The sequence below is a fragment of the Lactuca virosa genome, chromosome 8 (assembly GCF_052849685.1).
Source record: "Lactuca virosa cultivar CGN04683 chromosome 8, Lactuca_virosa_CGN04683_v6, whole genome shotgun sequence".
Lineage (NCBI taxonomy): Eukaryota > Viridiplantae > Streptophyta > Magnoliopsida > Asterales > Asteraceae > Lactuca > Lactuca virosa.
The window spans coordinates 118043462-118060662 of record NC_136433.1 but is presented as its reverse complement, the minus strand read 5'-3'; the positions used below and the strand labels follow the sequence as shown (position 1 = coordinate 118060662).

The 17201-nt window shown below is 34.1% G+C and overlaps 3 protein-coding genes across 4 annotated transcripts; 2 read left to right on the top strand and 1 right to left on the bottom strand.

Annotated features, from left to right (window-relative positions):
* Positions 1-1554: 1554 nt before the first annotated feature.
* On the bottom strand, positions 1555-3653 carry LOC145130771 (uncharacterized). Its single transcript, XM_079065540.1, has 5 exons — positions 3574-3653; positions 3280-3469; positions 2409-2743; positions 2067-2133; positions 1555-1569 (listed from the first exon to the last, which is right to left on the bottom strand). Exons 1-5 carry the CDS (start codon positions 3651-3653, stop codon positions 1555-1557), a joined length of 687 nt encoding a protein of 228 aa, XP_078921666.1.
* A 1614-nt stretch (positions 3654-5267) lies between these two features.
* Positions 5268-7198, top strand: LOC145128474 (Tetratricopeptide repeat (TPR)-like superfamily protein). The gene has a single exon (XM_079063261.1). It carries the CDS (start codon positions 5327-5329, stop codon positions 7079-7081), a length of 1755 nt encoding a protein of 584 aa, XP_078919387.1. The 5' UTR covers positions 5268-5326; the 3' UTR covers positions 7082-7198.
* A 570-nt stretch (positions 7199-7768) lies between these two features.
* Positions 7769-11661, top strand: LOC145133660 (Adenine nucleotide alpha hydrolases-like superfamily protein). 2 transcript variants are annotated; one of them, XM_079068597.1, is made up of 8 exons: positions 7769-8180; positions 9009-9363; positions 9450-9536; positions 9615-9736; positions 9823-9901; positions 10055-10443; positions 10519-10580; positions 11483-11661. In XM_079068597.1, exons 1-7 carry the CDS (start codon positions 7864-7866, stop codon positions 10565-10567), a joined length of 1398 nt encoding a protein of 465 aa, XP_078924723.1. In that variant the 5' UTR covers positions 7769-7863; the 3' UTR covers positions 10568-10580; positions 11483-11661. The 2 variants fall into 2 exon arrangements, with proteins under 2 accessions (XP_078924723.1, XP_078924721.1); XM_079068595.1 differs by lacking the exon at positions 11483-11661 and having other exon boundaries at positions 10519-10783.
* The last annotated feature ends 5540 nt before the right edge of the window (positions 11662-17201 follow it).

Genomic DNA, 17201 nt, shown 5'->3' with positions numbered 1-17201 from the left:
GGATTCAAGCTCGGCGCTCTGTAACTTCACCTTGTGGGCTTCAATTTCGACTTTCGAGCTTCATGGGTTGGATTTTTTTAGGGTGCGATTGGTTTTCTACTTTTCTTTTAGCGGCTGAAGGTGTCTAGGAAAATGATATAGAATTCAAACTGGTATGAGGATTTTTAGTTTATTTTGTTGACGCCAAAAAAAACTTAATAAAAGATCTTTTGTAATGTATGCAATAAAATAATAAATAACAATATTTCATTAGAATGAAAAAATGTTGTAAAAAAAGTTATAAAACCGGAGTGCAAATGGTTGGACAGAACATGTCCTTTTTAATAAATAAAGAACATTTTGCCACATGTCACATTTTCATGTCACATTCTTATTAATTTGGTTACATATAATTTTGTGGTTCTTTTCAATTAATTTTTTTCATATGACATTTTGTGGTTTTTTTTCATTGGGATTTTTTAATATGTGCCCTAAAGACACATTTAAGAAGTATTAATTATAAAAAATATTACCATAATTAAATTCAAAATACATTTATTATGGAGATTATTAATGTATTTCACATTTAATTATGATAATATTTCTTATAATTAATGTATTTTATATTTTATTATGGTAATATTTGTCATTAATTAATACTTTTTATATGTGCCCTTAGGGCACATATTAGAAAATCTTTTTTTGATTTTATTAATTTCCACATAATATTTAAATACAATAATTGCAATAATATAATAATAAATGGATATCAATTTCATTAATTGATATTTTTCTAATTTCAATTTTTCTATATTAAAGTTCCATTAGTTTCATTTGTTTATTTATCTAAATTATTTGTTTAATTTAAAATAAAAACAAACAATTTAATTTTAATAATTCAATATTTTTCTATTTTTTTCTTATAAATTCAAACTTCTTAAATGTTTAGAATTTCATATATATATATATATATATATATATATATATATATATATATATATATTTTAAAATGAACCCATGTAATACATGGGTCTTACACCTAGTTCTCTACTAATTTTCTGTTTTGTACATGGTAAAATTAGGATGGATTAAAAGCACTAAAGTGAGTTGGATCCAAATAACAACCATTACAAACATCCCTTAACTAATAGCAACAATCCTCAATCTTCCTACAATTTTATGAGTGAAATATCCAATTAGGAAGAAAACCTAAATTTTTATTCTGTATTTGCCAATAGAAAACCCCCAAATTACAAGATATGACATGATATTATCAATCATTCATTACAATATATCAACTTGTAATATAACAAAAGTCTTAAAACCAGACAATAAAGATATGACATATGAACAATATATTTTTGCTTACATTTCAATTATTAGTCTCATGTATTTTGCTAAACAATACTCTATATAAACTAAAACCACAACATAAAATTGGTCTTATATGTTTATATATATTTCATTATTAGACATATATATTTTTCTTGAAAAACAAAATTTCCCGATTAGTGGGATCTTGCTATAATTTGTATATATATACTGTAGTTAGTGACCGAAATATCCACATAACAATTATCCTGCAACTATCTGCAAAAAATAAAAAATCATAGTTAGATAACTTCTAAAGTTCTAGATTATATCTAGTTTGAACAAATGAGTTCAAAAAGATTAAAATTTAGTGAACAAGTAAAAATATACTAAACTCAATGTTTGCTGATGACTAGAAGTCTAGAATGTGTTCTTATAAAAAACTGTATTTTTTTTATTTGTCAATTAGGTTATGTAAATTATCTAATTATTGAAAAATATCTTAAAGAATCTTATGATAGAATAAATTAAAAAAATTGAGTTGATAACTGAGTAATTTTAAAGTAAAAAGCTTGTCTATATGCATGACTTTTGAACTTAAACGGTTTTGAATTTGTATATGACAAAATATTTCATTCTACATAATTCAAAGCAAGATTTTTAACTTAAAAAATCAAATCTAAATGTAAAAAAAACTACTGATACCAATAAATTTTCATGAGTTTGTATTATATACCTTAACCTAATCATGCATATATATTTTTTATTAAAAGTACCTGATAAATGAATGGATCAGTTCTCCCTCCAGCTCCTGACCTTCTCACCTCCTCTTTTTTCAGCAACCTATCATGTAAGCATCAGTTATACTGTCATATACCTTAAGAATATTTTTCCAAACAATTATCAAGTAATGCATTTGTGAATTTTTCATTGGTTGAATGCATGGTTTCTTGAATTTTTATGGAGGAATGCATGTATTTCTTTTAATTGCAGAAAACCCCTTTGATTTATGTATTTGAACAGAAATCGGGCAATCTATCGATCAAGAAAGGAAGCCATGCCACGTGGCATGCTATTATAGGCCAATACCGTAAGTAAAGAGGGAGATTATGTTTTACATGCGCAAGGCTTTGCTGGTGTCGGGGCTGTCGCCGAGCAACTGACGTATGCGGACTTCCGAAGCGGATCCATTGTGAGCAAGCACTTCCAATATGGCTTCAGACCGGCGGATTAGATGAGAGGAGCTAACCGGAGCCAACGGCTTCTCTCCCTTTGTCTTCGACTTCCAGCTTTCTGAGCTGGAAACCAAGCTGCTGGAGCCACCTGATAAACACGACGAGCCTTCTGTCGTCTCCGACGAGCTACCGGACACAACAAAAGATTTCTGTTCGAGGCTAGAGTTTTTCCGGCAATCGGAAATCCATAACGTCTTAGATCTGCTCTTTCTCACCACCTGCAGACAAATCCAAAAATTGATCGGTAAGAAGGCGAGACTATGAGATCACATTGATCTATAGAAATCGTATTAGCTAGATAACGATAGCTTATTCTTTGTTTTCAGTTGTTGTACTCAATGCGAATAACATAGTATGACGATGAAGGATCAGAAGTCAGAACAGTATGCTAAGGACGTAACTACGTCCGATCAAGGCGTGTAACCATAAAATTTTAGTATAAACTACGAAATAAATTAAGCTGAAATGAAAGAATGAATCATGAACGAAGTAATTAGGTACGTTGAAGTGTATCTGAGTTCGAGGAAGCTAAAGTAAACAGTTCACATAGAACAGAGAGTTACTAAGAAGCCCAAATTCAGGATATGAGGTTCAAAATTTCAAAGAGAAACCGATTCTGAGGGAATTCATCAATAACGAATAGAATTTGCACACGCAAGTCCAATCAGAGCTCTAAATCGGACTGAATTCCGGATTTTCTATCAAACAGAACCTCAAGTCGATCGAATCAAATCCACAAACTATATACATTTACCTTAAACTTCATCTCGTGTTCAGAATGAGCAATAGCGCTAGCAACCATACGAAGACCGGGTCCATGAGCCTCATCCGATGATGCATCATCGCTACTCACAGTAGACGAAGCAGACGACCTCGAACACGATTTACACACCAACAAACTCTCAGAACAATCAGAATGGCACGTACATGTGGTTCCCTCGCTGCTAAACGCATCAAATCACAACAAAAACACTCTTTCATGATCCAGCTACGAATTAATCAACGTAAAATCAAACCAAATTGATGACGTTAAATTCAGTTGAGTTACCATGGAGACGAGGATAGAAGGAGAAGAGCAGAAGCGACGATCTCTTCGGTGGAATTTGGAAATGGTGATTCGGATTCCATTTTGTGTTACTTCAGAAGCTTTTTTGTATCAGTAACAATAGGCGGGATCGACGAATAATTTGAATTTTTGGTAAGATTTTTGCGATTTGATCTGTTTAACTGAACGCTTTCTACGATCTAAACTACTTTGTTACGGTTTGTTAAGCATGTGTGAGTTCGTTAACACAAATATGGGTTAAGTTTTGTGGACCCGTTTCTCGTGAAAAAGTAGAAAGTGGGCTATAAGTTGACCCAAGTTATTCGAGCTCCTCTTTTGCTAGAAAAATTGTGCACCCAATTTGATGAAACATAGATAACAACTTCATGATTTTCAATAACATCACCACATAAATATAATATCATGTCAGTATACACTAAAATCTCTTTATAAAACACGGATCATTATTCATTAGACAGTATAGATTTTATATATTATTGAGTTGTGCCTTTGCAAAGAGGCTAATTAAATATTTTTCCCCTCTTTTTCTTTCTTGACTGCTCTCTGCAAATGTGATGCCCTCACAAAGATCTCCAAAATGGTTATATGGGTATATGGTAAGCCAAGATGTGATAGTCAAGTCACCTCGTGGACTAATGTGTCCAGAAACAACAGTGGGTTTGTGGGATGGTTTGATCTCCCAATGTGTCCAAGATCAGTGGAAGTTATTCATGGGTTGCTTAGGTCCATGAATGAGTTAAGCAAGCACTAGTAGATGGTAAGAAGTGCAAGTATTTGTTCTATGTTTTGTGGGTTTTCTTCATGGTTGTCTTTGTAGCTAACAATGGGTGGATGATTAAGTAATGGTGGGGTGTTAATGTTGTAGGTTTTTGGAGGGTAAATGGTGGTTTTTCGTGTTTGTTGTTAGGGCATCCACAATGCATTGAACTCTATAAAGTTTAATAGAGTGTCACATCATCATTCACTATTTCATACAACTCTATTCATTTTTATCCCACAATGCATTAAACTCTACAAGTTCAATGGAACATATTAAAAAAATATTTATTTAAAGATTTAAATACTTTCCTTTTTCCCATTGAAGAGTTCAATGGTCATTGAACTCCAAATCCATTGAATGTCAATGTGGCATTTCACAATAGTGGAGTTGTATCCATTGAATGACAAGTAGGCATGACACCTCATTCAACTCTTCTATTAAACTCTCCATTGTGGATGTTCTTAGTATAAGAAATGTGTTCAGTTTGAAGTGTCTAGGTGTCTTGTATGTTTTTTGGTTCTTGTATTAAATGTAATGGTCAATGCCTTAAAAGGCAGATTTCTGAATTGTAAATGGCAATTTTGAAGGAATGAAAAATGATCATATTATATGGTGTTGTAGCGATGTGCATAGGTTTGTGTTATTGTGTACTTGATCCTCGACAATGAGATGTTTTGACCATTTTGATAATGATGGTCAACAAAGCATCATGGTGTAATATGTGGTAGTTTAGTGTACTTATTTTTTTTACCATTAAGGATATGAGAAAAATTGACCATTATTATAACAGCATCATCAAATAACATTGTCATAATCTTCAAACTTAATAACACTGCATCATTCTAGGAAATTTGTGAGGGATTTAAGAGTTTATTTATGGATTTTTGTTTTTTGTTTTATTTTATTTATATGATTCAAAATTTGTCGGCTCAAAAACAACAGTATTTCTCGTACCAATGATTTGATCCTGATGATATGCACTCGGACCATTCCCCTTCCATTCTCAAGCAGTGCATAGCTATCCTGCATTCCCGTGCCACTTCAATCCACAAACTCAAACAAATTCATGCCTTTTCAATCAAGCATGGCGTCCCTCTCAACAACCCAGATATGGGCAAACATCTTCTGTTCACTCTCGTCTCCCTCTCCGCACCTATGTCCTACGCCCACAAAATCTTCAAGCAAATCGATAACCCAAACATTTTCACTTGGAACACAATGATTAGAGGCTACGCCGAGAGCCAAAACCCCAAACCAGCCATGGATATACACCGCAACATGCGATCGTTTGCTGTCGAACCCGACACGCATACGTACCCATTTCTTCTTAAAGCCATCGCCAAGTTAATCTCTGTCAAGGAGGGTGAAGAGGTGCACTCCATCGCAACTAAAAACGGGTTCGGATCATTGGTGTTTGTCCAAAACGGTTTGGTTCATATGTACGCTGTATGTGGACGAGCTGAAAGCGCACACAAACTGTTCGAGGAAATGTCTGAAAGAAACCTCGTTACTTGGAACTCCGTAATCAATGGATTTGTTCTCAATGGGAGACCTAACGAAACTCTAACTCTTTACAGAGACATGGTTGATGAACAGGTGGAGCCAGATGGTTTCACTTTGGTTAGCCTACTCACTGCATGTGCAGAACTCGGTGCCTTAGCATTAGGCAAGAGGGTTCATGTCTACATGTCCAAAGTCGGGTTAGCTGAGAATCCCCATGCTGCAAACGCCCTTTTGGATCTTTACTCAAAAACAGGAAACATCAAAGAAGCACATAAGGTGTTTGATGAAATGAAGGACAAGAGTGTAGTCTCATGGACTACACTCATAGTCGGCTTAGCCATGAACGGATTTGGTAATGAATCAATCAATCTTTTCAAAGAACTAGAAACAAAAAAACTTACACCTAGTGAAATCACCTTCGTAGGTGTACTCTACGCTTGTAGCCACTGTGGATTGGTTGATGAAGGATTCACTTATTTCAAAAGAATGAAAGAAGAGTATAAGATTGAGCCAAGAATCGAACACCATGGATGCATGGTTGACTTATTAGGAAGATCAGGTCATGTACAACAAGCTTATGATTACATCATCAACATGCCATTACAACCAAACGCAGTCATCTGGAGAACCTTATTAGGAGCTTGCACAATCCATGGACATACAGGTCTAGCCGAGTTTGCAAGAGCTAAACTCATAGAACTTGAACCTAACCACAGTGGTGACTATGTGTTACTCTCAAATCTCTATGCTTCTGAGAGAAGATGGTCCGACGTGTCAAAAGTGAGAGAAAAGATGTTAGCAAATGGGGTTCAAAAGTCACCCGGGCATAGTTTAGTTGAGTTGGGAAATAGGGTTTATCAATTTGTGATGGGGGATACATCTAATCCACAAAATGAAGAAATCTACACTAAATTGATTGAGATAACAAGATTATTGAGGTTAGAGGGTTATGTGCCTCATGTTGTGAATGTGCTTGCGGATATTGAAGAGGAAGAAAAGGAGACTGCTTTATCGTATCATAGTGAGAAGATTGCTATTGCGTTTATGCTTATTAATACGCCTAATGGGATGCCTATTAGGGTTGTGAAGAATTTAAGGGTTTGTGCAGATTGTCATCTTGCTATTAAACTTGTTTCAAAGGTTTATGGAAGGGAGATTGTGGTGAGGGATCGAAGTAGATTTCATCATTTTAAAGATGGGTCTTGTTCATGCAAAGATTATTGGTAGGTAGAATATTATGTACATCTTGAGTACCAATTTTGATTTTGGGTGTTTTTTGTTTTTGAATTTGGTTTGAAATTATGGTTTTTGAGTTTTAGTTTGAAAGATAAATGATTATTGTTATATTTCGATTTCTTTTTGCATGTTTGATTAGTTAAATGCCATTTGAAGTATCATTAAGCAAGTAAGATAAGCATGTATGTATATGAATGCAACACAACATTGAATATTACAACTTCAGGTCTTTTGGTATGAACAGCTTGATAATCAAAAAGCCACATTTATCCGATTAGTGCAAGTGATGTTTTTAATCTTTTTTTAAACAAAATTTGAATAACTCTACTTGCCAGATATTGCTCAAGTTCCGTGTATTAAACCGGAAATGATACTTTTAATCGTTAATCACTAAAACAACCAAAGTCACTTGGATGTTATTACAAAATAATCATCTTTTGAAAATGTATTTCAGAATGGCCATAATCATTATGTTACAAAATGATTATGTTTTCATATATTTTTTTATAATACAATATATATCATTTATAAAACAATTTTTATTTTGCAAAACAAAATTGTCATATTCATTTAAAAAAGTCATTTTGTTACAAGATCCATTAATTTTCTTTTATTTAGTGATTAATCCAAAATGATATGGTTATTAAATTAAGATACGAAAAGCAGAAAAAGAAACAGGAGGAGATGGCGTTTTATCATATTTCTCGTTTGGTTCCTCTTAACCACCAAGTCCAAAACCCTAAAAACCCCCGTTGTGAGAGAAAAAACTGTCAATGGCCTGTAATGGCACCGGATGTGAATCGGGTTGCTATAAAGACAGCACCGGGGATGAAGTGGAGAAATCATCCACGGAGAAGTTAAATGGTGATGTCAATGGCGATGGTAATCACCATCGCCACCAGACGACGTGTCTCAAGTGTAAGGCAGCAGAAGCCACAATCTTCACCGGCGGGGAAGGTGGTAGCAGATTCTGTGCTGATTGCTTCCGTAGTAACCTTTATGGAAAGTTTAAGCTTGCTGTCACTTCCCATGCCATGATTTCGCCCACTGATAAAGTTCTCATGGCCTTCTCCGGTGGTCCTTCATCCAGGTTACCTTTCCCTTTCCCGTCGACACATAGTCTGTAATTGTAAAGGCGTATTTGATCCGTTCTGTTATATTTTTGCTATAAATTGAAACGAATTCATTAATAAATATGCTATATCTTGTTTTTTCCCTCTTTGACAAACTTCTATTCTTTTTATGTGTTAGGAAATGGAAGTAGATATGTTCCCACGCTCCCTTAAATTTGATCCGTAGATAACAAAGGTAGTATGTAATTAGGGTGTTAGAACAATTGAAATCATTTTGGAGACCTGGTATTGGTTTTAAGCACTAAACAGACTAAACCATCATAGTAGGAACCTATGATCTTTGCATACACTTAAGCACACACACAAAGAATCACTAAAAGGGGCAAAGAGGCATGTCTACTTGACTACTTTTAATTTAAGCTTGAATTAATTAAAATGTCATTAACATCCATTACAGATATGTAACAGCATATCTACACAGGATTGCTGGCATACAACTACAAAAGAGTCATTTAACAATCAAATAACCACTAAAATCTTACAATCCTTAACATAACATGTATAAGGAATCATCGATAAAGTTACTATTAGTGATACTAAACCACAAATAGTAAAATAAACATCATCAAGAACATTAAAATAAGAATCAAAGAGAGACGAGACGCAAAGTGGATGCGAATATGCAAAAAGAAGGTCTTATTATTTGTTGTTTGGTTGTTTTTCCCTCTTTTTAGTGCAATATTTGAATATCCATATGTGCTTATTAGTCATTTTGAGAGTTGTGCTAGTGCTTTTTTAGGTTTAATGATACTAAAGGGTAATTAACCATACAATGATCTTTGCAGGGTGGCTCTTCAATTTGTTTCTGAGATGCAACTCAAATCCCAGAAAAACTTTGATGCAACTGCAATTAGAGACAGATCTTTACCTGTATTTGGTGTTGGAGTAGCTTTCATTGATGAAACTGAAATCCATCCCATCACTTGTACTGATTTCAATAAAGCCATTGAAGACATTAAAGAAATTGTATCAAATTTGTCTCCACCCAAAAAAGAATTGCACATAATCCCAATCAGAAACATCTATTCAACAAAAACCAGTGATGGAAGTGAGACACTGAAGAATCTAATAAACACTGTTAGTGATGCAACTGGAAAAGAAGACCTTCTTTCACACCTACGTATGTTGTCCTTACAAAAGGTTTGATTTAAAAAAATTATATCTTTATCAACAAACTCATATGCATTTCAATTTCATTTATGTTTTGTATGTCATTTACTATGCAGATTGCTATTGAAAATGGATACACCAAACTTGTGTTGGGCTCATGCACATCCAGGATAGCTTGCCATGTACTTGCAGCCACAGTCAAGGTTTGCTTTTTTTCTTTTTTCAATTTTTTTGGTTTCTAATCTTTGAAATTATTGCTAATATTGTATTTTTCATAATAGGGCCAAGGGTACTCATTAGCAGCTGATATACAATATGCTGATGCAAGATGGGAAATTCCAGTAGTTCTTCCCCTACGTGATTGTCTCATTCAAGAACTCAACATACTTTGCAGTCTTGATAGGTTTTTATATTTATCTTTAAATATTTGTAGTAACATTGAGAAAGGTTTACCTATAATTTGAATAATTTTTTTTTAATTCATAACAGTTTGAAGATTGTGGAGGAATTTAAAGACTCTCGTGGTGGCATCAATGGTTTGGTTTCATCTTTTGTGAAACTCTTGCAGGTAAATTGTAATTTTAAATGTTACTGTTTGATATGAACAAAAAAAGTTAGGGTTTGTTTGGTATGATGGAATGGATCACAAAGGAATGGAATGAAATTTATTTAACCTTGGAAGTAGGAAAAGGAATCACATTTCTTGCTAAATTTGTCTCAGGAAGAAAATCCTTCTCGGGAATGCACAATTGTAAGGACTGCTGGAAAGCTGACTCCATTCCCATTTAACAAGATTCCAGATATAAACACTGATGGTGATGATGTTCATTTGGCATCTCAAAGGCGTCATAAGAAGTTTAATTTAAAGCCGATTGAATCACTTCCTCCAGACTCATTCTGCCCTATTTGCAATAGCCCAATCCGTGACTTTCAAAGCGTGACTTCTTTTACTAATTCCCAAACTACCCCTGCACTTTTCGGTGCTGCTTGCTGCTCTAGTTGCCAATATCAGATACTTCCTGAGGAACTCTCGTCAATGGAGGAGTTCTATTCGTTTTTACCCCAATCTATCATCGCTCGAGCAAGAAATGGGAACCAAAAATGGATAAGGTGAGGGCAATTTGGTAATTTTATTCAGTTTTTTTTTCCTTCATATTAATGATGGAAATTTAAATTCTTTGACAGGGAAAAGATACAAGATTGTTTGATTTTAGACGATGAAGATGAAGTTTGAGGTTCTAAATGTAGTAAGTTGCTGAAACTGGTTGTATTACTTCTCCTTATTTAAAAAGGACAAAAAAGAAGAGAGAATAGTTTAATGACAATTTTGGAAGTGTTGATAAACTTAAAATTAAATTTGTTTAGTTTTTGTTGCTTTGGGATCACAGGAGGACCATTTTTTGTTACATTCTTCTGAAAGGTATTTTTGTCATGGAGTGAATTGTGATAATGAGATATATCCAAACTGCCAAAATAATCATTCAGGATAGATGTAGATGGATTGCTAAATCACACATGTACACATCTTTATGTTTCATATACTATTATTCTTATGGACTAAATTACAAACTTAACAACTATTTGGGGAAGATTTATAAAAATGGACCAAATTTGCATTTTCAGTAAAGCACAAGGACCCAATTTGTAGTTTACTCTATATATTATGGGAAGGCAGTTTGCCTGTAACAGAAGCGACTTCTTAAATCAATTTATATCTTAGTTAGAGTACATGCTTCCAAAATTAATATTTAAGGACTTCTATGTTTATTACTCAAATTATTGGTATGATCATTAAACAATGACCTACTCAAGTCAATTTGTATATTAAGTTATCGAGTCTCTTATATGATTATAAACTTATAATATATAGGTCCTTTACACATAACACATTGAAACAGTTATAACAAATAACTATTCTCTTTGAAAGTGACATCTCACCAATTTGTATTTTTAGGGAATTTTCACCTAAATCCGGCTAGTCAATTCCATCAAATACCCAATGATTTATAAATTCTTTTCTATGACATATTCGTGTTTTGATTTTTTTTTAAATGTCAAGTGAGATAATATATTTATTAATAAAAAAATAGAAAGATAATAAAATTTGCGACAGAAGTGGTTGAAGTTGAACTGTGATGGATGGTTACAGGTCGTAGAGAAAGAAGGGATTGGAAACAGAGGACCCTGCCACTGCCACATCTTTCTCACATCAAAAGCACAAACCCTTTGCCTTTTCCACGTTCTCAAAGATATTTTATTTGATCTACAATAAGTTGAATACACGCCTGATAATAATGGTTGTTTAACAAAAATGTACTATAAAGTGTAAACTAATTATTTATATATACTTGGTACAAAATAACTGTTTGTTTCGTAAAAAGGTGGTATTTACGAAATTACTTAGAATCTTTAAAATATATTCTTTCTTGGCAAATTGTGATTTCATACACACTTTGTTATGGTAACTTGCTATTGATTTGGAATACTTTCATTATATATTTAACAATTTAGTCTAAGATTGATGTATTTCATGAGTTTATTTAAGAGAAAAAATTAAATATGAAATTCTTAACACTTAAAAAATTTGAATTTATAAGAAAATTAATATATATATATATATATATATATATATATATATATATATATATATATATATATATATATATATATATATATATATATATATTGAATTATTAAAATTAAAATATTTCTTTTTTCTTTTAAATTTAAACAAATCTCTCTATTCTAATAAAAGGATAGGTTTATTTTTTTTTGTCATGTGTCATTTTATTAAGTCTCATAATTAATGTCATGTCACTTGTCAACATATTGATTCTCCATTTTAAATTTTAAAGTTTAAATTTCTCACTCTAATTATATTAAATTAATAACATTAAAATTAAAATTAAAATAAAGTTAATATGGATTATAAGGTGATATAATTTCACATATTTATTTAAATCAACAATTATAATTTTATATAAATAAAAAATATCTTTTAATTAATAATTTATTTAAAATAATTGATTACTAATTTTGAGTTTTTAATATGAAAGTTTAATTTATTTTGTAACTGTAGTTCGTACGGGTAATAAACTAGTAATTTAGATAAATAAACAAAAGAAAGTAATGAGGCTTTAATTTAATAATTTTCAAAATTAGAATGAAAGTCCATTAATTAAATTGATATGCATTTATTATTATTTATTATATTTAACTACTATATGGAATTTAATAAAATGGAAAACCCATAAAATGACATGTGGAAAAAAATAATAAGAAGAAGAAGAAAAAGGCATTTGGCATAATGTATTAGAAGATGACAAATGGTAAAATCATTTTTATTTATTAGGAAGGATTGAATGAATTGAATCACACTTTTTATGAATTTTGTTTTACCATCTTCAAACACAAATTCTTTCAATCAAAAATAAATTCACTAAAAGTTGTATTTAGATTATTTATTTGCGGTGCAATACACAACAAATTATATAAATTGTTCAAAAAACAGTTTTTGCCACTTCAAAGACCATTCACAAACACTACTACTCATCACCATTTAACACCACCACCTATCTCACTACCACCAAAAACAAACACAACAAAGTAGTTGTCGTTTTAACACAAGATTTTTATCTTCAATCCTTCATATATCCATTTATCTTCTTCAATACAATATTCAATTGTACATTTTATTTGCCTCTCATTGTCTTTTCAACTGGGATCCTCAATAATGAGAGGAATAAGCTTCAACACCACTGAGAATAAAGAAGAATTCGTCAACAAAAATCTTATGATAGAGTGAATAATTTAATTGACAAAAATTTGGTGAGGATTCCATCCTAGTATAGTAGCAACGCAACACCAATCGAATATAAAGAACATCATCAACGTCGGGTTGAAGATGAAGGGGTTTTGTCCCTATACTTTAGAAACCCTTGTTCTTTTTGTAACATCCCGACTCCCAGGTATGAAATTTTAAGGATTTTTGCACATCACATAAGACCTACTCGACGAGTTGGAGTCCCCAACTTGTCGTGTAGAAACTAATAAAGCCGCATGGATTATGGAACCTACTTGACCAGTTGGAGGGCCCCAACTCGACAAGTTGAGGTTGTGCATGAAAACCCTAATTTTTAGGGTTTGCACCCTATTTAAAGGACCTTAAGTCCCCTCACCAACCTCCCTTACCACATTATTGTCCAGAGAAACCCTAAAATTGTGCTAACCTTCCATTTTGATCGTGTGCAAGCCTAAAGAGTGTTTGTTGGTGCATTTCTTGAAGAAGCTTGGAGAGACTAGTGCATAGCCAAACGAGGAGGTTGTAGATCTGACATCTACACTGTAGTAGCAACCATTTGGAGGTAAAAAGTCTATACCTTGACCTCTTGTTTCTTAGATCTTCTCTTATGGAAGTTTAGTGCATTTTTAACCCTTTTTGGAACCATTTTCGGAGTTGAGCATGATTTGAAGTTATGACTTCAGATCTGGACACCTTTAGGCCTCCTCGGGCCTAAAGATTCAAGATTTATCAAGCTTTGGCCATCCTCCATGCCCTAAACCCCTTATTAAGTTTCATATGAGTGTTTAAACCCCTTTGATGTCATGCATGGACATAAAGTTAGCAACTTTACGTGGTATCTTAACCCTAGGGGACTAGATCTGTAGTTTGGGGCTTTGGATTCGACTGGAAAGACTGAATATTAAAAGGTTAAAGGAACTCGATGAGTTGCTTAGCTAACTTGACGAGTTGAGTCGGGTTTTCCTGCTTTCTGGATAAACTCGGTGAGTTGATGAGATAACTCGATGAGTTAGTTAGGGTTTTTCCCGGTTTTCTGAGTTCTGAAGGAAATCGACGAGTTACTAGCTGCACTCGACGAGTTGGGTCAACATGGACTGTTGACCTTGACTGTTGACTTTGACTTTGACCAGGGCTGACCAAGTTTGACTTCTGGGGGTATTTTGGTAATTTGGGTCTTGATGGAATTGGTACTATGGTGGTTGTAGGTGTTTGAGTTTGGGGCCATGATTCGAGAGCTTAATCTTTTCAATTCAGTTCGACATTGTGAGGTGAGTTCTTCTCACTATACTAACAGGGTCGAAGGCACCAAGGCCGACCCTTTTTGGATTGTATCCTGGTGATAGGATGATACTATGTTTAGTGATATGTTAGATCTGTATCCTGGCTATATGATGATGTTATGTTTAGTGATATGTTAGATCAGTATCCTGGTATATAGGATGATGTTATGATTAAGGATCTGTAGATCTGTATGATTGTCTATACATGCTAGATAGCATATGATATTTATGTATTGATTGTGTGATTGCGGTTGGGTTGAGGCGGTCCTGCTTTGTGCTCTAGGCCAATAGACACAGGGCAGTCAGGATAGACTGAAGGCCCATCGGGGCGTACCAATCAGGCCGAAGGCTCGGAGAACGGTCCAGACATGCTGAAGTTCTGAGAGTGGACCAGATAGACTGAAGGCCTGACGAGGGTGGTCCAGTCATAGTAAAGACTCTATATACATGTTGTTTGTTATGTTATTGTTATGGTTTATATGACGTTGGTATTTTAGGGGAACTCACTAAGCTTCGGGCTTACAGTTTTGGATTTTGTTTCAGGTACTTCAGATGATTGCGGGAAGGTGAAGGCTTGATCGTGCACCTCCTCACATTTTATGATTTTGATTTCTGGGATACTCTGATATGAAGCTATTTTGAAAACAATTTGTAATAAGTAATGGTTTTTGGATGCTTGAAAAAGTTTTAAATTTTTATGAATTTTATGGATGTTGCAAGTTGGTATCAGAGCCTTTGTTTGAGTGAATTGGAGGAACACTCGTGTGAATCCAGTCTCAAACTAAGGAAAAAGATTTTCAAAATGATTTTCAAATGGTTTTCAAAATACTAAAGGAGGATGCAAATTGTACGATCAACCGGAGCCAGTAAGTATACCCCAAAATACCATACGGTTATTTGATATTGTGATATGTTAGAACAGCATGCTAGTGATAGGCTAGGGATCTTCAAAAATTGCATGATAGAACTGCTTGATTATATGATGTCTGATAGCCTAGGGTTTTCCTTATATGAAATTGACATCATTATTGTAGTTGCTTAGTGTATGCATCACAGTTGTATATAACTAAGATCTTATAGCCTAAGAATGTTTGGTTTGGCCTTATTTCCTATTCTTGTCTGAAGAAGGGCTTAGGGTAGGATCAGATATTCGAACGGTTATAGGGTCTAGCGTTATGTATGACTAGCATACACGAGTACTATAGGGTTGGTGGAAGTTTCATGGATGAGTTGTGTAGGGTCAGTCGGCCAGTTGTGAGATGTTTAGCCTTCCTCTAGGAGTGAGGATTGAGCGTTCGCCTATGCTTATGTATATCGTTAGTGCGTTGTGATGATACTTGAGACAAATACGGGTAGGTGTGGAAGGTGGTATGGGCCCGTACTACTGAAAGCACAGGACTCATACACGTAGCAAGGAAGTCACAACCCCTAGGGCTTTGTTAGGAGTTGGTTCCCCGTTATTATATGGAATGTCTGATATCTTCCTGGTATATTTTCAGCATGGTGGTTACGAGGCGATTTGTGACCGGATCCGGGTCGGGATCAGGAGATGACAGTCAGGGTGGACCAACAGTGCCCGAGACCATTGGTTAGATGAGATCAGATGAGTTGGATACCACGATTAGGGATATCCTGCATGATGAGGTTGCGACACTATTCCGGGCTCAGTTACCGGAGATGTTTAGGTCTATTAAGACCGCTATGGTTGAGTACTCGATGAGCGCTATGCAGCCATTGCTGAGACGGCTGCCGCTGCAGCTTCCGCAGCCGTAGCAGCTGCAGGTGGTGGGGCCAGTCAGGCTTTTCAGTATCGGGACTTCGATAAAACAAAGCCCCCAACTTCCAATGGGATTCAGGACCCGATCATAGCCATGAGGTGGCTATCCGACATTGAGGGATGCTTTTTCACATGCTCATCAAAATATGTGATCCTAAATTGTAACACCCTAATAATTAAAAATACGCTAAAAAAATCTTTTAAAATGTTTACATTGTTTAATAAATCATTCTCAAATGTGTGTAACTTTGTCTTAAAGGGGACTACAAATATTTACTATATGCTCAGCTCAAGCTCGCCCTCAAGATGAAACCACTCCAGTCCACAACCTCTATATTTAGTATATTCATGTATCGACTTATGGTTGTCATCAATTATCATGTCACTCACCATGGTTGGATGATCGGTGATGCTTATGATTACTTTCTTCTTCAAACTATAGATATGATCTACAATTAAATATCGGGACCAGTTAAGTGAAGGATAGTTGCACACACAACCTTCTTCAAACTATAACAACCTAAAAATCCTTTATTTCACCCATAGGTCCTTTTATCTCATATATTTTACTTCGCTGTTATCCTTTATATTCCATTATTGTGTTAGAACATTGTTAAATGTAACATAGCAAACTATGTTGATCACTTTTCAAGCATAATACATAGTAGGAATAATGCCACTTAAACCCAAGAATTTATTCACAACATTTCTAATTAGGGGTTCCAACCATACATGCACTTTATATTAGTGATTATAACTCATATCCATAGTTTGTCATTATTATTAGATGTTAATAACTCATAAATATCACATGCATTTGGGATTTCCATCACCTTAGTTTATCCCCCCCCCCCCCTAATTTGATAAACTAACTTCTAACATCATAAGAAGATGATCTAAAAATCACACGTTCATTTAAGGATGTTAATCCACCTAAAATATGTTAGATATCCTCTTCAATTGATTGAGAGACCTTCTTAGGTCCAAAATCACACCATAAACACACACG

What these genes read in the sequence shown, in the direction of transcription:
- LOC145130771 (XM_079065540.1), bottom strand. Translation starts at nt 3,653, where the DNA reads ATGGAATCCGAATCACCATTTCCAAATTCCACCGAAGAGATCGTCGCT. An exon ending in AACACGAGATGAAGTTTAAG is followed by an intron (nt 2,744 to 3,279) that starts GTAAATGTATAT and finishes ATTTGTCTGCAG; the next exon opens with GTGGTGAGAAAGAGCAGATC. An exon ending in ACCAGCAAAGCCTTGCGCAT is followed by an intron (nt 2,134 to 2,408) that starts GTAAAACATAAT and finishes CTTACATGATAG; the next exon opens with GTTGCTGAAAAAAGAGGAGG.
- LOC145133660 (XM_079068597.1), top strand. Translation starts at nt 7,864, where the DNA reads ATGGCCTGTAATGGCACCGGATGTGAATCGGGTTGCTATAAAGACAGC. An exon ending in TCCGGTGGTCCTTCATCCAG is followed by an intron (nt 8,181 to 9,008) that starts GTTACCTTTCCC and finishes TGATCTTTGCAG; the next exon opens with GGTGGCTCTTCAATTTGTTT. An exon ending in ATACTTTGCAGTCTTGATAG is followed by an intron (nt 9,737 to 9,822) that starts GTTTTTATATTT and finishes AATTCATAACAG; the next exon opens with TTTGAAGATTGTGGAGGAAT.
- LOC145128474 (XM_079063261.1), top strand. Translation starts at nt 5,327, where the DNA reads ATGCACTCGGACCATTCCCCTTCCATTCTCAAGCAGTGCATAGCTATC.